Source organism: Crotalus tigris, unplaced genomic scaffold (genome assembly GCF_016545835.1).
Source record: "Crotalus tigris isolate CLP2741 ecotype Arizona unplaced genomic scaffold, ASM1654583v1 scf7180000017550.10884619, whole genome shotgun sequence".
Lineage (NCBI taxonomy): Eukaryota > Metazoa > Chordata > Lepidosauria > Squamata > Viperidae > Crotalus > Crotalus tigris.
This window is the reverse complement of record NW_024096468.1, coordinates 9,556,810-9,579,752: the sequence shown is the minus strand read 5'-3', so window position 1 is coordinate 9,579,752 and position 22,943 is coordinate 9,556,810. Positions and strand designations below refer to the sequence as shown.

The 22,943-nt window shown below is 39.7% G+C and overlaps 1 protein-coding gene across 1 annotated transcript in view; it reads right to left on the bottom strand.

Moving 5' to 3' along the window:
- Positions 1 to 22,613, bottom strand: part of EXT1 (exostosin glycosyltransferase 1) — a 309,356-nt gene extending 286,743 nt beyond the window's left edge. The window contains exon 1 of the mRNA XM_039342162.1: positions 20,349 to 22,613. Coding sequence (XP_039198096.1) covers positions 20,349 to 21,319 — 971 coding nt within the window. The 5' untranslated portion in view covers positions 21,320 to 22,613. The remainder of the gene's footprint in view (positions 1 to 20,348) is intronic.
- Positions 22,614 to 22,943: the final 330 nt, after the last annotated feature.

The window sequence follows — 22,943 nt, the reverse complement described above, 5'->3', positions numbered from 1 at the left end:
AGCAGCAGTTGGTCATAATTACATGTTCCCTAATACATAATGGTCCCATCTCCATCCAGTTCAACAAGGGTTACATGTGCTTTTTTCTGAAAAGTTATCCCAAATTAAAGATCTAATTTCTTAAGAAGTTACTATTAGTATCTAGCTCTCCGAGTATAGTTTTTTATTTTTGCCATGACATCTTACCCCACGGTTGGATGACATGCAGTATATTTAGCAAAGAGAAAAGTTCCACTGAACTCTCAGCTGCACATCATAAATTAATTTAAGCAGCATCTATTACCTGTTGTACATGAAGTAATAATAATAATGATGATAAAGTTGGAAGGGCCCTTGGAGGTCATCTAGTCCAACCCTCTGCTCAGGCAGGAAACCCTATAACATTTCAGACAAATGGCTGTCCAGTTTCTTCTTAAAAACTTCCAGTGTTGGCGCATTCACCGCTTCTGGAGGCAGGTTGTTCCACTGGTTAATTGTTCTAACTGTCAGGAAATTTCTCCTTAGTTCTAGGTTGCTTCTCTCTTTGGTTAGTTTCCACCCTAGTTTCCACCCGTTGTTTCTTGTCCTGCCTTCAGGCGCTTTGGAGAATAGCTTGACTCCCTCTTCTTTGGGGCATCCCCTGAGATATTGGAACACTGCTATCATGTCCCCCCTTGTCCTTCTCTTCCCCATGTCAGTTTGGTCTAGTTAGTAGTTAAAGCACCAGGCTAGAAAGTAGGAGACTGTGAATTCTACTTTCACCTTAGCCATGAAAGCCAACCCAGTGATTTTGGGCCAGTCATTCTCTCTCAGCCCAAGCCACCTCACAGAGTTGTTGTTATGGGGAAAATAAGAGGAGAAAGATGTGTTGGATATGTGTGTTGGATATGTTCACCATCTTGAGATAATAAGAGATAAAAGAGATAATAAGTGAATAAGTACTTCCTTAAATAAAATATTCGTTCCAGAGACTTCTAAAAAGATTCTAATGCAAATCCTATCCAATGCATGTTTCTTTAAAGCCAAGTGCTTCTGTCTTCAACAATGCAAGTGTAAATATAAATACTGGCTTAATGCATAATCCATTTGTTAAAAACAAAGTTCTGAAAAAAATGCAATTGCATCAATAAAAGCAAGTGCAAGTAACTGTGCTTGAGAAACTGGGTTATTCCCATTTGTTTTATCTTTGATTATAGCCAAGAATTCCCTCTCCAAATGGAAAATGGAAATTTGTTTCATGTAAGCTTAAAGTCAAAACTGAAACAATTACTTTTGGGTGTGGCAATTATATACCCTTACTGGGGACAAATAAGTCAAAACTAATTTTTTAATCGATTGTTCACTTATCAATGTTATTTTCCATTTGATTCTTTAATATCCACCATATGTAGCTGACACTGTAAAGATTAAACCTATTAAGCAATCATTCTGAATTGGTCTGTTTTAATGCAGAACAGAATGGGAATATTTCTTTTTTTTAATCACCTCCTCATAAGACACTTATTTATTGAGTTGTTTATCAAACATATATAAAGCTGTCCAACTCTGTAGCAGTTCTGGGCAACATACCAAACTAAAAAGAGTGCGGGATAGCATAACAAAGAAAAAAGAACATTGCATGTCAGAAGAGAATAAAAAACCTTGCGTTAATATGAAAAAACTTTGCATACATTCAACAAGCCTTAATACATCTTTATTGTTTCTGATCTTTAACAAGCAAAACCATTTCAAGCCTTCACAGCTGCACTGGGCTTCAGAAAGTTCCAGGTTCTTCTGACTATGATGTTACTTCTGCTTCATACTTCTTTCGTACTTCTGAGTATGATGTTACAAAGGAAGACCTGACAAAATGTCAGTACTGAATAAGCTTCCTTTGCTTCCATGTAGCTCTGCACATCACAGCTTTAAAATACTTGAAGGAGTGGGCATAGAATAGAGCTTTTTTTTAAATATAATCATTCATGCTTTCCCAGAGGTGCTTTTCAGAGTTTGGGTTTTTTTAATTAAAATCTGAACATCACTGACCATTTCCAAGCACAAAGTAATGGAAAAGAAAAAAGAAATAGAAACTAGATGATAATCCAAGGGGTCAAATTCAATCCCCGCTTGAATCCAGTAGCCATTCAGGTAGTCCTCGACTTACAACTGGTCTTTCAAAATTACAACAGCATTGAAAAATGTGACTTATGACTGTTTTTCACACTTACGACCTTTGCAACATCCCCACGATCGTGGGATCAAAATTCAGATCCTTGGCAACTGATTCATACTTATGACCAGATCATGTGATCACCTATTGCGACCTTTTGACAAGCAAAGTCAGTGGGGAAACCAGATTCACTTAACAACAGTGTCACTAACAGTGTCACTAACTTTATCAACTGCAGGAAGTGGGAAGAAAGGTCATAAAATGGAGCAAAATTAACTTAACAAATGCCTCATTTAACAACAGAAATTTTGGGCTCAATTGTGTCATAAGTTGAGGACTACCTGTATTCTGCATATGTTAAGATAAGGAGCTCAAAGGCCAAGAGGTAAATGATTCACATAACATCAGTCACACCAGAGGATTTATTTTGCAACAAGCTCTGTCAGCAGTCTTTCAACACAAAACTTCCTCTGATGCTCAGAGACATGAGACAGATCAGATAAAGCAAGCTGATGCTATTAGCCAGTGTTAAATAAACTGAATTCTGGAAGCTTTGCAGGTCTTCTAGCAGATCAGGTCCCTTGCTTTCTGCAGAGGAACAACCAGGTTCAAATTCCCACATCCATGAATTAGTTTTTCCTCTATTTCTCAGCCAAACTATTTCATGTTTTTTGGTGTTATTGCAGCACATTAAATAGGATATGTTGGAATACATCTATCTACGCCTCTCAGGTAAAGTCAAAAAAACTTTAAAGTATTGCTCTGTTCTAATTTAACATAAGCTTCATCACTTCTCACATCATGTGAGAAAATGTTGGGAAACTGAGGTGTTAAAAAAAGAGGGGGGGGAAGAGGGATAGGGACAATAAGCAACTGAAAGCTCTAAAATGTCAACCTGACAAGAAGAAGATTTTAAAAAGACTGAAATTCTAATAGCAATAGATCAAAGTACAAAGGGGAGAAAAGAAAAACATAAATGTCATCCAATTAAAGAATGGAAAAGAACGCGCTCTTTTTTTTAATAAAATTTTTTATTATTATTTTTTTCATCAACATGTTAATTTTTCCAATCAACAAGTTGTCTGGAGTTTGCTATGCTAATACATGTTCAATTCCTAATCCTTCATTCTTTCCTCTAGCCAAGAATAAAATAAATTCCAAATTTGATAGTAGTCTGTATCTTCTTTATCTTTCAACCTCATAGTTAATCTGTCCATCTCTGCACATTCCAATATTTTCCTGATTGTTTCTTCCTCTGATGGCAGTCCTTCATTCTTCCAGTATTGTGCAAAAATTATTCTCACTGCTGTAGTGATGTGTAAAATGAAACATAGTTTCTGCTTATTAGTCTTTTCAGGCATAATGTCTAGTAAAAAAAAATCAGGTTTAAAATCCACTTGTTCACCCAATATTTTTTCTAACCGCATATGTATATTTTTCCAATAGGCCTTTGCCTTACCACATGTCCACCAAATGTGGTAATACGTGCCTATGTTATGTTTACACTTCTAACATCTATTTGACATATTTTTAAACATTTTTGCTAATCTCACTGGTGGAAAATGCCATCTATAAAACATTTTATACAGATTTTCTTTGTATGAAGTTGACATTGTTAATTTATAGTTTCTCTCCCATAACATTTGCCATTTTTCTAATTCTATATTATAACCAAAATTTTTTGCCCATCTTATCATTGTTTCTTTCACTTGTGGAAAAGAACATGCTCTTTTGTAGGACAATATTTCCGCCATGATTTTGCAAATCTCCACCCTTGGAAATACTAGTGCAAAAAGACATCCCTCAAAAATAAGAAAGAAATTTAAACACTCTACCCACATTGGATCGAATGCACTACAGGTGGTCCTCAACTTACGACAATTAAGACCAAAATTTCTGTTGCTAAGCGAGACAGCTATTAACTGAGTCATGCCTGATTTTTAACCACCTTTTTCTGCAACCATCAAAAATACATGTCAGTTCCCCAAGCACCAGAATTTTAAACGTGTTGACTGTGGAGATGCTGTAATGGTCATAAGTGTGAGGACTGGGTATAAGAAACATTTTTCAGCACTGGTGTACTTCAAACAGACTATTGTTCATTGTTAAATGAATAGTCAAAAACTGAGGACTTGTACTTGAGTTGGAAGGCCTTCACAAATTGCAAGAATGCCAGCCAAAGCATGAGACAGTCCCACTCAATTGTTCAGACCTAGAAGTAAAAGTAAAGGTTTCCCCTGTCCAGAGGGAACATTGTCCAAAGACCCTTTCCGTGGTCATCACTATACACCAGGGCACACAGAATGCTGTTACCTTCCCATCGAAGTGGTACCTATTTACCTACTCGCATCTGCATGCTTTAGAACTGCTAGGTGGCAGGAGCTGGAGCAAGTTACAGGAGCTCACCCAGTTGTATGGTGCTCCAGTCTCAAACCCAGGCTGTTAGCTTTCCAACTGACAAGCTCAGCATCTTTAAGACCTACTTCAATGTTTTCCCCAAATGAACACAGATGGATTAACAAAGATAGTGCAGTCCAGCCTCAATCCCTATGCTTAATTTCCTTTGGCGGGAAATAAATCACCACTGAATCGACGGAGTATAAATAAGTTTGTCTATAGCCATAGTTTAAAAATAGACATTTTTGACTACCTTTATACCATCAACAATCAAACAGGACCAGATGGTGAATAAAGAAAAAAAAAGCCCAAAGACTAAGGTCTGAATCACTTCCTTTCCATCTGCAGATCAAGGAATAATTTCTGCACTCTTTTAAAGGTTTTTTGCTTGCATCAGCTCAATGGCTGAGTTCATAGATAAGGCTAAGGGAAAAAGCTAGGCAAGTTTTAGTCTTGTTCCACTGAACATGTCAAAAAGGTCTGGTGCATACATAATACTAAGTGACAAGAGGTTAGTGGCAACGTCACACAATCTCTTAAAAAAAAAAACCACATTATGGTTTGGTATAATGTGTGAACCAACCCAATATAATAGATGACAAAAGTTTATTTTTCATTTTATAGACATTTGGGAATGCTTTGTTTTGCCCAAGAAACCACTGTCGCAAGTCACATATTTATGAGAAAAAGCCAAGGAAGGCATTTACAATCTGATGTGAGGAAAAAGTTATAAAGTAGATTGCCAGGAATGGAACAGGAAGTCTGCAGCAGGAAAAATGAATTAGTCATTGTCCCTCCCAAGTCTTTCCACATATTATGTAAAGAAGATTTTCTGAAGAACTATCTTGCCTCAAGGGAAGCAGATTAAGCTGGATGTCAACAGCAGGGGGGAAGAGAAAAACTGGAATAAATGTGGGGGGGGGCCAAAAAGGCCGGACATCAATGAAGCCAGTGCAGAGAATAAATATGTAATTAATTTGTGGACAATGCATGATGACTTTGAGTAAAAACCAGACTTGATGGTTTTTCTCCACAATTCCTTCCATTGTATCTCCTGTTTTCCAATCTGAGAGCCCAAGAATGCAATTAGCAGGAATCTCTTTGGTGGAGAGGATGGTGAAAGGAATATGGCAATATAGAAAGCAGAGCAAATCTGTACCTATCACCAAGGACATAAAAGGTAATCCTTGACATACAACCGTAATGGAGTCTGCCCATTATTGTTGAACATTGTAAAATGGTCAGTCATGTGATCAACCTGATTTTACGACTTTTGCAGAAGTTATTAATTGAATGTGGCGGTCGTAAAGCTCACACTGCAGCCGTTGAATGAACCAATGGCTCATTATGGTTATACTTTCGCTGAAAACCAGAAATGCCAATTTTTGGCAAAACCATGACAAAATATGATCATGTGACTGCAAGAGTTTTCAAATGGCTATAAATACAACTGTTGCTGAGCCCCCGAAGTTTGGTCATATCATCGTGGAAGGAGCCCAACTGTTAGGACTTCAAATCTGGGTTGTAAGTCCCCTTTTACAAGTCAGTGATAACTCTGAATTGTCGCTAAATGACTGGCTTTAAGTCAAAGTTCACTTGTATTCAATGAAAAGTATCACTAAACATCACTTGATGAGGAATATTAGCTGGTCACAACCAATTTTTCTTAGATGCATCGTTTCAAAAATCTTGATGAGGAAAAAAGAATAATTCATGAAGTTTTTGTTCCCCAAAACAATGAACCATGCAGATATAGGTAGGCCTCGACTTACAATCATTCATTTAGCAACTGTTACAACAGCACCAAAAAAGGTGATATAACTGTGTTTCAGTTACAGCTGTTGCAGCATCCCCATGATTATGTGACAGGGCTTGGCAACTGTCTCATGTTTATGATAGTTGCAGTGTTCCGGAGTCATGTGATTGCCTTTTGCAACCTTCTGACAAGCAAAATCAATGGCGAAACCAGATTCACTTAACAACTGTGTTACTAATTTAACAACTGCAGTGACTCACTTAACAAATGTGGCAAGAAAAGTTGTAAAATGGGGCAAAACTCACTCAACACACTTCTCACGTAACAACATAAATTTTGGACTTAATTCTGGTCGTAAGTTGAGGACTACCTAAACAAGCACGCCCAAGTTATCTAAAATGGAAATGTGTGCTGTAGTATTGGTCTGACTATAATTTCAGTCACAGAAATCATCCGAACCAAGGATACTCCAGATAATTACAACAAGACTACCATTAAATCTTCTAAAACCATTGTTGCTGGTTTCTTACTAAATAAAGTAGTCAAAGCACTTTTCTGTCACACTTTTTTTTTCAGAACACCATTCTTCCATTTTATCATTGTTATTTTAGTATTCATAGCACAAGTGCACCAGGAGCTTTACATAATTTCCTATCACAGAGGATGAGAGAGATTGACAATTAATATGTTACAAACAGGATAACTTAAATTCATAACAAGCCTGGCATCCTTCATTGTGCTCATACTAATTTTGTTTTACTGCCACCTCAGATGTTATCAGACAGCTTATTTTTCTTCTGAACACAGAATTTCAATGTTCACTTCTATCCAAGGCCAATCTTCAAAAGAAATTAAACAATATGGAATCAAGAATGATGCTACACAATAAAATTTCCCTCTTTAGAATAGACAAATTATATCTGTGTATGTGTGTGTATATGTGTGTGTGTGTGTGTATAACTATACTGCGTAAGAGTATATAGTATATAGCAAATCAAAGAGGGATAAAAAAATCAAAATACTACAAAATATCATTGCTGCTGTATAAAGTATATTTTTTTCTTGGTATGATCCAGAATTCGTCTTCCTTTCTTCTCCAAATGATAAGTTTGACTGGCGGAGGCAAAGCCTGATTTGACACCTGCAGAAGACAGTGGCCGCAATGTGGATGGCACAGGTTGTATCTATAAATCAAATTCTCTTATCAAATGTGTCTGTGGTCATTTGGGGCTTAAGGCAAGGGAGGAAATATGCCTATGGAAATTCTCAATATCCAGGTCATGGTTGTCCCAAAAAAGCTTTTCCAAAAGGCAGCTGGACTTTCTTGGTTTTCCCTTGAAAACTGAGGAAGTGAAGAAGCTTTTCGGATGAGAAGCAAAACATTTTCAAGAACACCAAGAAAGTCTCCTTGCCTTTTGGAAAAGCATCTTTGGGGCAAGAGAGGAAGAGAAATCCAGAGGCAATTCCATAAATGATGAGGGGGGGAAACTGAAACTATTAGCTGCGTGCAATAATTTTTTCTTCTTCTCCTACTTCCTCTCTCTTATACATAAAGAGCAAAACTGGGATTCTAGTGGTTAAAGGCACTGGAGTAAAAACCAGAAGATCATGAATTCTACCTCTGCCTTAATTATAAAGTCAGCTGAGAGACTTTGGCCTATGAAGAAGACAATAGTGAACCATTTCCAAAAAGGATGCTAAGAAAACTACAAGGCCATATCCAAGTAATCCTCAAGAATCAAGAATGACTAAAAAGCCCACATGTAAAATCTAGATTCACACATCATTTATCATTTATCTGTACCTGATAGAATCATAGCAGCACTTTCATTTATACACCTTTTCTCCACTCGTTTATTGTATTTTAATCCCATCTGTTTCCCACCACAGGACTTAGAAATCCCGCAGTCCCTTTGTAGACTGGAAATTTGAGTTCTTGCTACTCCACTCTGGAGTAGAATACAGGTAGTCCTCAAGTTACAACCACAAATGAGCCCAACATTTATGTTGCTAAGTGAAACATTTGTTAATTGAGTTTTGCCCCATTTTTACGACTTTTTTTGCAACAGTTGTTAAGTGAATCATTGCAGTTGTTAAGTTAGTAAGATAGTGGTTAGTTCCCCATTGACTTTGCTTGTCAGAAGATTACAAAAGGTTTTCTGATTGTGACAGTAAAGAAACTATATTAATGTTAAATTTAATTACAGCGGCCAGGTTGTTAGTAGGGCAATGTTGGAAGAAGGAATCTTTGCCTACTTTGTAAGAATGGTTTCTTAAAGTTTCCTATTTAGCGGAAATGGCAAAGATTTTGGCTTTCTTGAAAGATCAATCGCAAGAGAAGTACCTCTTGGTATGGAAAATTTTATACAATATAAATATGATATAAAAAAATATTATTTAGTTTCTGAATAATTTATATTTAAAGTTTAAGATTTTTTTTCTTTTTCCTTTTTTTCTCCTTTTTCTTGTTTCTTTTCTTTTTCTCTTTGTTTTTTAAATATGGGTGTTAAAGTATTTTATAATTTGTTTAATTATTGTAATCAAATTTGCATATGGTTTATTTGTGTTTAAAACTTTTTCTTTTAAATTTTAATTAAGCCTGTATTCAGCTCTGGGAAGGTTGGGGGAGGGCTGGGGTGGGTTGGGAGGGTCTGGGGAAAGGAATTTTTTTTGTAAAATTTTAAAAATTTTCAATTAAAAAAAAAGAAGATTACAAAAGGTTATTACATGACTACAGGACACTGCAGCTGTCATAAATATGAACCAGTTGCCAAGCATTTGAATTTTGATCATGTGACCGTGAGGATACTACAATGGTTGTTAAGTGAGAAAAACAGTCATAAGTCACTTTTTTCAATGCCATTATAACTTTGAACAGTCACCAAATAAACTGTTGTAAGTCAAGGACTTACTTAGAAGCTGATGTGAATCCAAGTCAATGTATGTAGTAAACCTGCATTTAAGCCTGCAAGCAAAGAATCTGCTGCAACCTGATATATAAGTAAATGTGCATTAGAAAGCGGAATGCATTTCCTAAACTCAACACTACCCCATATACCATTCCCAGATAAAACAGCCAGTTTTTTTTTAATTTATAAAACATGAACTATTTCCTATACAAAGAAATCTAATTTCTGATTTATATTCAGTGCTAATTTATTGACCATTATTAATTGAGTGGGAGAGAGTTAGAGAGGAACTGAAGGCTCATTTTAAAACACCCAGTCATGAAAGTGGGAGAGGAAAGCTTATCAGAGACAGACATCAAAGCTCAACACATACACACATTCCAGGAATTCAAAAGAGACTTTAATTGAATAGCGGCAAACAAAGAGAACTTGCAGATGCTCATGATTTATAACAAATTTGGTGTCAGAAGCACAAGTCCAAGCATACAATTATAGCCCATAAACATCATGCAGGGCAAATGGGAAAGAGACAACCTAATCTTTAAACCTTCTCAATTAGCACACTTAAAGCCCTGCATAACTTGGTTCCCCAGCCAGCTAATCAACAAAATCAGGGCTAATTCTGTTCCGTTCAGCTGCACACAAAATATGTGACACAGAAACAGGTAAACAAAGCAAAAGAAAAAAAATCACTTGAAGAACAGATTCAAAGTTACTGGTAGTTAAAGTGATTTGCCTAGGAAGCAAGAAAATGTTGTGGAAAGTTGATTTTTATTTTAGTGCGCTGCCTTGTTGATTTTAAGTGTTTTAACAAGCGTCTGCGTATTTGATGTTTTAATATATTAGAGGGGATTTCAGTGTTTGCTTCACTTTAGAGGGCTGCATTAAACTGCTTTTTTTCATGGCTATAAAGTTTGTTATATAAACATGTAAAACATTTGGCAATGTTATTTTTTTCATTAAGTGATAATTTAATGCATTCAAGACTGCAACATTCCAACAAGAGAAAATTAAGAAAATGGAACCTGCTTCTCTTTTTGCACTCAAAGACCTAAGTCAGGGGTAGGCAACCTTGGCTCTTTTATGACTCGTGGACTTCAGGAATTCTGGGAGTTGAAGTCCACAAGTCATAAAAGAGCCAAGGTTGCCTACCCCTGATCTAAGTAATGCAATATTTTTCACCTGGAAAGGTATTCTCTCTGCAGGGGACCAGGATAGAATTTCTATTATTTGGGGGAAGTAATATCTGCAGACTCACCATATTCTCTACATTAAATTATAAACTCTTGTCAACCTACATAGAACTTGTCTATGGAGATTCTCAGTCATCCAGGTCACTGTTGTCCCAAAGATGGTTTTTCAAAAGGGATCTTTTGAAGGCATTTTGCTTCTCATCCAAGAAGCTTCTTCAGTTTTGACTGAAGGGTGGAAGATGGAAGGATGAAAGGAATATAAATCCTTCTGTCCTCCAACATTCAGTCAGAACTGAAGAAGCGAAACGTCTTCAAAGAAAAAAAACCAAAGGTCAGTTGCCTTTTGAAAAAGCACCTTTGGGACTAACTAGAACTTACGCCTTAAAGTTATTTCTATCACTATGCAAGGTCATTCATCAAAACCTAAATCTTCGTGGTTTCACAATCAAGAGGATATCACCAAGCACAGTGGCCCCCAACCTTTTGGGCACCAGGGACCGGTTCCATGGAAAGAGGGTTTCCCACGGACTGGAAGGGGCGTGGTTTTACATGCTGCCTGCATCCTGAGGATGGGGCTTCACTTGTTTGCGCGGCCCAGTTTGTGCCATGCCACGGACCGGGGTCGATCCATGGACAGGGGGTTGGGTACCCCTGACCTAGCACACATTCACTGTTTACATACAGTAGTTTTTGTATTATTGGCTCTTAGACAATTAAAATAGAATTGTCGCAATATATTATTCAAAAGCATAAAGTTTGGTTTTAAAATAATTTCCCTATTATTCAAACACACATAGGGGGACAGATATTACATCAATAAATACACAAACAGCCCATTTTACAAAATGAAGCATTTTGTTTTAATGTCAGGTCAGTCAGTCAGGAAACAGAAGAAAAGCAAGTACATGTCTTTCTTTACTCATCTTGCTACACATATGAGCCTAGTTTCTGATGCATGCTGTTACTCATAGCCCTTGAGTGATTGGGATTTGTTGCTAGTTCTTCAAAAAAAAAGAAGAAGATCATGGCTTCTTTTCAAGTCTGGAATTTCTTCACATCTATTTTTCTACCCTTTTGTGCTTTAAACATGTCTATTCTTGCTCAACTAGCTGCCTACTATTCCTTAAGATTCCTCTGTGAACAACAGTGGATTTCTGGAACACTATTTTGAATTCCGAAACTCCTGTTAGATATTATACAAAGCTGTAGAGTTTAAAAAGTAAATCCTAGGAAAATAAAGAGGTAGAACAGCCCTTTTCAATAATCTATAAAACTCTTTAAAAAGCGGAGAATTACACAACTAAATTCTAAAGAGGTATAATGAAATCTATTACTTCACTTAAGTTTGTGGCAGTGAAGTTACAAAGCTGCCCAAGCAATGTATCTGAATGTGCCAAAAAAACTGAATCTGAGACTTGGCAATCACAAAGTATACATTCTTCCTTAGACAGTGTTTCTCAACCTTGACAATTTTAAGGCATGTGGACTTCAACTCCCAGAATTCCACAGTCAGCAATGCTGGCTGTGGAATTCTGGGAGTTGAAGTCCACATGCCTTAAAATTGTCAAGGTTGAGAAACACTGCATGACCTAAGCTATCATCTGCACACAGGCAAAGTGTCCTGATCCACCACAGTTTCTAGTATGCTTACTGTAATCTTTTCTTCACTCAACATATTATGCAGACAGATAGGGCATAATTTAAAGCTATGCTTAAGTTAATTCTTAATATTTAGAGACCTTCAGCTGATCAGTGGCTACTTATTACATTACTCTCTCTGAATACAATGCCAGTCTATGGTCAAAATATATTACAATTGGTAGATTACAACAGAGAAGACTCTATTTTGCTACATACATTGAATGAAGCTAGCAGAATTATTACCAGATGCCTTAAACCTATCCCTCTACATAAGATCTACGACCTAGCTGATATTGCCCCGCCTGCTGTCCACAGAGAAGCAGCAGCATACAGAGACAGACTCAAATCATCAATATTTAGACAACACCCTCTCTATGGCCTACAACTAGCTCAGCACAGACTAAAATCCAGGAAAAGCTTCCTTAGGTTGATGGAAAATTTTGAAGAAATTGAAAGCAGAGTGGACCTATGGAAAGCTACAAAGAACAACACGGGATGGAACCATTGGATGGGCTGTTACCTGGGTCTGACGAAAGCTGGGAAGTATGAAAATTGTTGAATAAACTGTGCACAGGTACAAAATCGGGAGACTCTGAACAAATGGGGCTGTCTGGTGGGTTTTTTTCTTTGTGATTGTGGTGACATGCAGACACAACACTACATGCAGACAACACCTGCCTTTTGTGTCCCGATCAGTGTATCCTTGAAGACCTTATGGCACTATGATAGAATGCAATTAATGTTGCTAATTTCTGGACAAAATCTATTTAATTTGTACATATTTTAATTTTGTATTTTATATTTTAAATTTTTACGTTACATGGTATGCCTTATTTAAACTGGCTTTTGACATGAATAAACAACAAACAACCTACATTCAAAGATGGGTAGCTATTTTTCTCCTCTTATCTTAATAGCATATTCATTGTGGCTATTCACAGTACAATACTGAGGCAAAGAATATAGAAAAACATTGGAAAATCAAATTTCAGCAAGCCACCTATCTCCCTTCCATTATGCTAATCCACACCATTGATCCTGCATCAGTTTTCTTACTATCAATGCCGTTCCAGATGTGTTGGACTTCAATCCCATCACCTCTGCTGTGACCAGCATAATCCGCAACCACCATAAAGAAAGCTATCATAGATATTTCCTTGCAAACTTCATCACAAAAATCTATACCATTGATTTCAAGCCTCCTCTACAGAAGGAACAGCCCTTGATTGTTTTATAATTTACCAATTAAGAACTTGACTCCTCCATATTCTTTACTCAATATTTTCCCAGTGGAAAAAAGCTTACTATCAAGTGCTTCTGTTTCAAACAATTTATTTGCCAGTCTTCTCACTACAGCCCTCAAGAGTATTTCGGAGAGGGCAAAATTACAAAATTCAAAGAATCCCCAAGATCAGATCTATAGATTTCAGCTGGGAGGTAGTTTACTTATGCAACTGAATCCTAGAATAGTTACCTAAAAAGAAGATAGACTGTGTAACTTTATATTAGCCACGTGATTTGTTTTGATATTAAGTCCTATAGTTGTATTTTGGCTTAGCATTACACGATAACCAACCACTGCTGACCTCTCAACCAACCACTCAAAACTAAACCATGGCTTCTAATTATAGATGTAAGTACCAGGATATACAAGGTATTGAGGTGGGTCCATTGTTGTTTATATTGTTGTCTTCTCTCAAATCTTTGTGATTTAAAAATATAATAGTTTGATGTACTGTTTTATAGTCTCCTATGTGGTCCAGAGTCACTTTTTCATGAGATGAGTGGCCATATAAATTTGATGAATACATAAAATAAATAAATCCACATAACAAGGCCAGTGTCATTTCTGCTCGAGTCAATTCTTTAAAATGCCGGTCAATTCATCATATACCTTGAAACAACTCTTAAGATAAAGGTAAAGGTTTCCCCTGTCCAATCATTTCAGTCTCTAGGGCAGTGGTTCTCAACCTGTGGGTTGGGACCCCATTTGGGGTTGAACGACCATTTCACGGGGGTCGCCAAACAATGCAGTCCACCATTTTTTCCCCTTTTCCTTAGTTGTGCTACTCCCTTTTATTCTATTGGCTTTTGAAAACCAATAGAATAGACTCTCTTGAATAGAGTCTAATTCTATTGGCTTTCAAAAGCCAATAGGAATTGTCCAGGCTGTCTCTGCCCTGCTGAGCCCGCCAAAAGTCCCATTCTGCAAACGGTGCTGCACCATTTGAGTAGTCCTCGACTTACGACTGGTTGAGTAGTCCTCGACTTACGACCAGTTGGGGGTCGCGGCATTAAAAAGTTCGAGAACCACTGCTCTAGGAGGTGGTCCTCATCTCCATTTCTTAGCTGAGGAGCCAGCATTGTCCGAAAATATTTCCATGGTCACGTGGCCAGCATGACTATACACAGAGGCGCATGGAACGCTGTTACAGAATAAAAGAAAAACAGAGTTGGAAGGGACCTTGAAGGTCCAACCGCCTACTCAAGCAGAAGATCCTATACCAGGGGTGTCAAACTGCCGGCCCACGGGCCAGATGCATCATAGCAAAACCGCACCCACCCCATTGCCAGCAATGGGGAAAAAAGTTGCGATACGTTGCAACATATCATGTGACGTTGCGAGTTTGACAGCCCTGCCCTTTATCATTCCAAACAAGTAGCTGTCCAGTCTCTTTTTAAAACCCTCCAGTGATGGAGCATCTACAACCTCTGGAAGCAAGTCAGTTTCACTGATTAATTGTTCTGTTAGAAAATTTCTCCTTAGTTCTAGGTTGCTTCTCTTCTTAATTAGTTTTCATGCACTGTTTCTTGCCTTGCCTTCTGGTGCTTTGTAAAATAGGTTGACTCCCTCAAATATTGGAACACTACTGTCATGTCATATTACCTTCCCACTGAAGTAGAACCTATTTATCTACTCACATTTGCAAGCATTCAAACTGCTAGATGGGCAGGAGCTGGAGCAAGTAATAGGAGCTCACCCCATCATGTGGCACTCAGGTCTCAAAACACCTCTAGGAGAAGAAAATGAATTCAGAAAAATTGCATAAAAGGGTCAAGTACCTTCTCACTCCTGATCTTTCCACTTCTTACTTCCAGGTAAAAGGTGGAAAAAAACAGGATATTTCACTGATTTTCACTGATGAATACTTCTGCCAAAATATTAACTTTCTGAGTAAATATTCATTCTATTCTTGGGAGGGTCAATAGTCCATTCTAAAACTGTCACATTTTTCTGAACTTACAACTATAAGCCAATCAAGCTCCTTTCATGGCCAACACCTGCAGAGGGTTTTTTTTTAATTATTATCTTAGTTCAATCCCTAAGAGAGAGAAAAAATACCAGGATTCATAGTAGAAACATTACTTACTAGAGGGACCAACTATTCTAAAAATTCTCTGGCCACAGCACACAAATGAGAAAGACTCTTAATACATTTCTTTTGTTAAGCTGGAATGTTTTATAAGGCATCCTAGCAATCTTCAAATCAAAATATGTATCTGTGTTTGCTGTTGCTTGACAAGCTCAACAAAAGTTTACTTATCTTGACCAAAAATGATAACAAAACCAGGTTTGAATACTAGCTAGAATTCTGTAGATGGGCTCACACTTTCAATAAGTCACAAAGTGCTTTGCTGTGCTTTGGCTTAGCTTGCTGTAAAAAAAATGTGATTTATAAAGACTATCTTACTGATTAGCATGTTGGGCAAACTCAGCTTGCTGTACAGCCTGTAAATCTGGCTACATAGCTCATGATTTCATTTTCTCAACAAGCAGCATTATCTAGCCAACTCTGTCTTAATTTCTCAATTAATCGGGGGGGGGGGGGAGGCCCAGTTAGGAAAAGGGAGACTAGCAGAAAATTTCAGGCTGTGGGAAAATGGAAGCAAAAGTTGGAGGCCAATGGCAGATCGCTTCCATACTCTTGCTATGAAAATTGCAATGATTCCAAGGGGCTCAGCGTTGAGGACCTCTTGACCATTAATAAAGCCAGTTGCCATTAAACTAATTCATAATGATGGTTACGTGCTGTCACATTTCACAAGTAATGTAAAGCCCAGTCAAATTTCAAAGGATTTAAAAGCATCCTAATCAAAGTATCCTAATCAAAGTAACTTAATTTATTTCAGCCAGCATCAGCTTTATCTGCTAAGATGTATAACTTCAAGGAAAATTAATTAGTTTGCTTCTGCAGATGGGTTTTTTTTAATAGAACTTGGAAAGACTAAGCTAAAACACACTGCAAAAAAGGTAGTAGGCTTATTAGAGGAAGGGGTAGGGTAGGGGGGGGAACAGATGGAGGAAAAAAAATGTCGGGCACTCAGCACTTTCTCTAAACAACATTTCACTGCAATTAACTTGCTAAACTTAGTTGTTCCTCTTGTCCCTTTTTGCCAACTGAATATGCAGAACAGATTTCACAGAAAATTCAGAATTAAACATTCTGACTTCATCCAGGTTATTGAGAAACAGATTCTGCTTCCTCTAATTTGCAGGCCCCTTCAAAAAGAAATCTGTTTAAGTTTAAATTCAGAGAAGCACAAATAAGGCTGCAGACTAACAGGAGGCAAATTTTTAAAGAGAGACAGAATAAGAAAGAGAATCTACATTTTTTTTTTCCTGAACAGCCATTCACGGCCAATTTTGCCAGGCTCTCAGACCAGAAGACTACTTGCTAAATATTTGAGCTCCTGTCTTGCACAGAGATCAAGGTAAGATTAATTACTCAGGAAAGTGAAGATCAAGTATCACAGGAAACTGAGAGGCAAGTAAGTACCTGATTTATTTATGTGCACCTCAACAACAACAAAAAAAGACATTTCAAAGCTGTGTCTGGTTCCAGAAATGAAAACTTCTTGCTGGAATGAACATCCTTCGTCCCAAACAACAGCCAGCTATTTTGGCATCACAATATACAGCAGTGTTTACCTCAGGTAATTAGATATAGACTGCCCCTGTCCATTGAGGCTCCACACTGCTGACATGTCTATTAGCAATTAAGAGAAATTTAGCACCCTGGGTCATATTTTGCCTGCTTTTTTAAAAAAATAAACTATTAAAACTTCTATCCAGTACAAATTGGGATGGTTTATACTGAAATATTCTCTAAAATAACTCCATTTACTTTTCAACCTATTAAAAATCTTAATAAATAACACATTTGTACGTAAGAACAGATATAATGTGCTTCTAAAGGCTTCTGGAAATAAGTCATGCTTCAAGAAATTATCAGATCAGATTTCATAAATAGTCAAAGCTGGAAAAAGGCTTCAACAGAAGATGGAAAAAGGCAGCAAAAGAAAAGGATGTAAGCTCTTGCAGGTATTTCCCTCATCTTGCACCCCAAAATATAGCCAAATCAACTAATTTCACACACATCCTTTATGTAAACATGCCTGCAGTATGGTGAACATAAGTGACTGGAGAACCTAGAACTACTTTATATGAGAACCAAACTTTGCTTCCAATTCAATGCAACGCCATCAAGTCTGTCACTATATGACCATACGGCAAACGTGGGAGCAGGTTTTGTGCAAGAAAGTCTTTCATTAGTTTACTGTTAAACAGAAAAAATAGTCCATTGTGAGGCAATGCAGTGGTCCCCTCATGACCTTCATTCGCAAAAAGGACAACTGGCTTCACATAGCTCCAACAGACAATTGTCAGAAAAACTGCTGGGTGACAAAGCTGTCTGTGCAAGTGTGTCCATGTGTCCATAAAAAACAGATAGGCTAGCTCAGGTAGTAAAAAGTATCTTTGATGACTGGCCTCTCAGAGAAGAAGTATCCCTGCATGGCCTTACCTTCTATTGGAACCATGTTATGAGTGGATGGTCTCCCCGCAGGCAACCATTTTGTGAAAGCAGCCACAATGGATGCTCAGATTTTCAATACTCCCTTGGCTGAAAAGATAAAGCTCTATGAAGCATGCATATTTCATCCTGAAAGATCTTAGCTGATAATCCATTTCTCAGGTATTTCTAGTAAAGAAAAGAAGGTAGATCAACCCAACTGCTGGTGACTTCCTGAATCCATCAATGTTTTCTTACAAAAACATTGTGGACTTGTCCAGGGAGTCACCAGAAGTCAAAACTGATCTGAAGGCACACATGGACAAACAGTCTACCAGTGTCTTCTTTCAGGATTTGTCAAATTTCCCTTCTAAATGGATTTCTCTGGAGCTATCCCATCTAAGCGTTAACCAAATCTAACTCTCCTCAGCTTTTTCTTGACAGCAAGCAAAGTTGACCAAGAACATCTCTCCACTGTGATATACTGACTAAATTGTTTGATTAGAAACAGGGAGACTCAGGTTTAAATTCTCTCTAAATTTTGGAAACCTGCTGGAAGGCTTTGATCAAGTTATTGTCTCTCAATCATACATTACCCAGAAGTCCCAAAGAAAAGTTGGGATATAAATCTAACAAATATTTTAAAGTGTCAGCTCATTTGCAAGGACTGCAATCTCACTTTTAGACATTTTGGTACTTCTGATATGAAATATAGTCCTGATCTAATGAATCTCTAAGCAAGTCTTGATGTACAGTATACTGCTTTAGAACAATATGTGCTTATATAACTGAACTTCCCTATTTGCTCATTGTGTACAGTGTGTTTCTTGAACACAGGGATCTTAACTCTGCAAACACAGCTGTGATCAGCATTTAAACCTAGCTAATTAGTTTCAAACAGATTCATTATCACTAAAGTCCTTCCGTGGCCCTCCTTGCAAAACTGTTGTGTCAGCATCTTCAGATTTAAAAAAACTCATACGAGCTATTTTTAAATAGCAAACAAGTGCACAATCCTGTTCATAAGATAAGATAACCTTTACTGTCATTTTTTTTACTGTGGGCATGACGGCATACATCAAAAATGAAATTTAGTTGCCCGCTCTCAAAGTGAAACACATACACGGCACACACCTAAACATACTATATACAACATATGTATAGACCCACACCCCTACATATAAATAAAAAATAAATATTAAATACTGTCCATCTTGAATATATAACAGTAGGAGGAAGCTTGAGAGTTCACAAGGTTAATGGTAAGAAAATCAAGTCTGGGATGTCAAGAGAGTTCACACGGACATGTTCTTGCAGCACCTCTTGATGTAACCCTAGCTAGTTTTCAAACTATAGAGCAGCCTAGTGTGTAGATCTGAAGATCAAGCTCTGGGCAGGTCAGAAAGCTGGTTAACATACTTTGGCAATAGAGGATTCTACAGAACATATAATATCTATCAGCTACCCAAAGTAACTCCGCAGAATTAATTTCAAAGGGAAATAAGAGAGACACAGAATGGAAAAAAATACAGGAAATGTTTATATCACTGGAAATAGCCATCAACATGGAAAAACATATGTAAAGGGCTTGAGGTTGGAGCAATTCCACACCTCATGTTGACTGAGGTTACAGCTTTTGTAGGAAAGAAAAATAAATGAGACCAGTGAAAACAGTGATCTTTTGGACAGATCAACAGATCCACTTCCCCAAAGTGCTGAACACCTGAGACAAGATAATTGCCTCTGCAAAATATATGACCACACATTTTAGCAGATCCCCTAAATTGTCTTTCAGGCCATATTCATCAGGGTAAAAAAAAAACAAAAGAAAACATTAAATTTTGAGATAGACAGGAAGAGTTTCATGAGTGAGAAAGTATAAAAGAGCCTCTGCTTTTCAATCCAAATAGCCAATGAGACACACAGAGTCCAAATGAGCAACTCCAGTTAAAGCAAGAAAAGATGCAGCAGATTACACTGTGATTCAGAGCCATTTTATTTAAAAGAAATTAATGGGGCGTGCACTTGGTCTGAGGCATGAATATGAATTCCTGAACATTTAAGAAAACTCACAATGCAATCCTGCACACCTTTTGCTCAACAATGACTGTGTCCTTGGCCGCCCCTTTTAAAAAAAAAAACCAGGTATCACAGGTGAAATCCCCAATTGATGGAAGCCACCCTAGTTCTGTACTGTAGCAAATGAACTGAAATAGTATGTCCACTTACCTACCCGCCAAAGCCACAAACTTACAATGTTGCACCTGTTTTTTCAGCTTACAATTGAACAATTGTACCAAGAATCAGGAAGGTCAAATAAATAATTAATTGCATACCTAACAGGACTATCTATGAAGGAGCTGTGATTTAGCTGGAGCATATTTTTTTAAAAAAGACAGAAATGAAACAAGGAGGGGAGCGAGATGGAGAATTGCCTGGAACATTTGCAAGGCATTAATCTGTCACTGCTACCCTAGCCAAGTGTGCGAAAGAGAAGGAAAGCAATGAGAGAGGCCAAGTGCCTTCACTTACTTTTCATACTCGGCGTTGTCCCTATCACACCGAGAATCCTTGTGCTTCTGCCAATCTTTGCCATGCTTGCAGGTAGTCAACAGGACAACATCTTCCCCATTATGGACATGATATAAGGCATTCCTGGTGTCTGATCCTATCCCAGTTAGGTACCTTTTCCCCTTGAATACCAACATATACTTCCTCAGAGGGGGGATGGTGTTAAACCTCAAGAAGCCTCTCTCTCCTCCTGTCCTTGGGTGATCCTTAGAAAAAAGAGGGATGGAGACGTCAAACTTTGGCCGGAAGTTTTCCGTACTGATGCTGGCTTTGGCCAACATGGCCTGGCCAATGTCGAAACCCACGTCCTCAGTGTAGTCAGGCCAGGTGCCGGAATATAAGTTAAAAACTAAGTGATTCCTCCCATTGTTCCACAAATGGAGGCTTTGCACTTTGGAGCGCAGGTTGTGCACGTACTGGGGAGAAAGCTGGTCTCGGTCTAAGGTGTCCAAGCTGAGGACGAAGAGGCAAGCTTGGCTGGGGTCCGAAGTATAAAAGCGGGAACCTTCGATGGCCGCCAGGATGTTTTGGTAACTCTCGGCGATCTTCTCCCCTTTCTGTTGGGGGTAGACGTAGACCTTGAAGCCGTTTTTTTTGCAAAGGGCGAAGTCGAAGCAGGACTCCATGCGGCACTTCTTGCCCTTGTAGACGCCGGTGTTGGCGTCGCGCTTCTGGCGTGGGGAAGCGTGCCGGTTGTAATCCTGGCTCTCCAGCTGATCCCAAGGCAGGAAAGGGCGCAGGGCGTCTGGGAATCGGGGCCAGTAGCGTTCGTGGCGCTGCAAGCCATTCTTGCTGCTGCTGCTGCTACTGCTGCGCGCCTCTCGCCTGCTTTGGCTTCTGGATGCTCTGAACTGCAAGCCGCCGAAGTAGAAGAGCAGGACGACGAAAGTGCCAGCCGAGAGCAGGGTGAAGTAGCGTTTTTTGGCCTGCATGTGTCCTATCTGGGTCAAGAGGATCGTCAATAAACACAAAGCTCGCCCAACTTTGCCAACTGACACTTTCAGCTTGAGTCCGCCATTTTCCCGCCTGCCAAGACTTTAAACTCTCTTCTCCCACCTTCTCTCGATTCCTTTCCCAAAGGCTCGGACTGATGCAGCGCATGTGGGCGATTTCGTTAACTTTCTCCCCTCTTGTCTTTCATCTTTGGCTCGCCCTTAGGAGGAAAGGGGGGCTGGGGGAGAATGAAGAGGGACGGAGGGAGCGAGGGCAAGAGGAGCGAGGCCGGGAGGAAAAGGGTTCGGAAAGGCAGGAACAAGAAGGGAGAAAAGAAGGCAAGCGCGAGAAAACCGGGGCAAAAAGAGAGCTGAGCCCGCCCAGCGTGGCTTTCCAAAAGAGGCTGGGAAATTGGCTCGCAATGCAAAGAGGAGGAAGAGAAGACAAAGACAGCGGCGGCTCTGAACCTAAAAAGAAGCCGCCGAGTCCCGGGCTCCGGCTCTCCAATCTGCGGGTGCCAGACCGAGAAATCCGTCCCGCCCTCTTCTCTCTCGCATGCACACCCGTACACACTCACACACACACAACCGCACGCACAAGGGGCTCGGAGTGTTTAAGAGCAGGAAGAGCAACTTCAACTCGGGCAAAACATCCCTGGAAGAGAACAAAACAAACAACAACAACAGCGAGGAAGGAGGAAGCCAGCCAGCCAAGCCAGCCAAGTCCGCTAGCCCGGCGCCCGGCTTTTCCGAACAAGTCGGCACGAGCGGCAGCGATAATCTGTATGCAGCTTGCCTGGGCTCGCTAGAGATAGCACCGCCGGGATTACATCTTCCGGCCCGAGCACCGTAACCTTACGAATCCCTGCATTTCTCTTTCTCTCTCTCTTTTCGGTGTGTTTAGCACCGGCTGCAAGGCATGATGACGAGCGGGGCTTCCGCACGCTTTCCTGCGATCTCGCTGCCTGGATGGCCCCAGGGATGGAAGCGACGAAAAGATCCTCCTCCTCCTTCCTTCTTCGCCGCCGCGGCTGCCCGCTCCTGCCGCCGCCGCCTCCTCCTCCTTTTAGCCCCCGCCCCTCTCAGCCATTCATTTCAGTGAGCGGCGATCCACGCAAGCCCGGGAAACAGCCGAAGTGAAGGTGGGGAGGGGGAGGACGCCTCCTTCTCCTCTTGCGACGTTGCCCGATCGCCGCGTTCGATCTCCGAATGTTACCCGGTTCTGAATGTTACACTTGCAACATTCCATTCCCCGACACCACAGCGGTGACCTCATCCATCCACGCAGCCCGCCGGCCGATTGGCTGGGCGTCACGTCCGGAGGGGGCGGTGCTTCCGCTGCACCCATTCATAACCCGCCAGGCGGGGAAGACAGCTTTGCAGTGTCTTCAGCGAGCGAGCGAGGCGGAAGGGTTGTCCCCCTTCAGCCCTTTAGGTAGGGACGGGCAGATTTCCCTTCCTCCCCTCCCCTTCCAGCGGGGAGGCCGCGGGGGAGGGGGCTGTCCCCGTGTAAAGCTAGTCCCGCACGCGCCCCCCTCTGGCGCTGAGCGGTGGGCGGATCATTCGAGTTAAGAAGCATGTCTGAACGAGGGATCCGAGAGTGCCCCCCCCCAAACACACACAC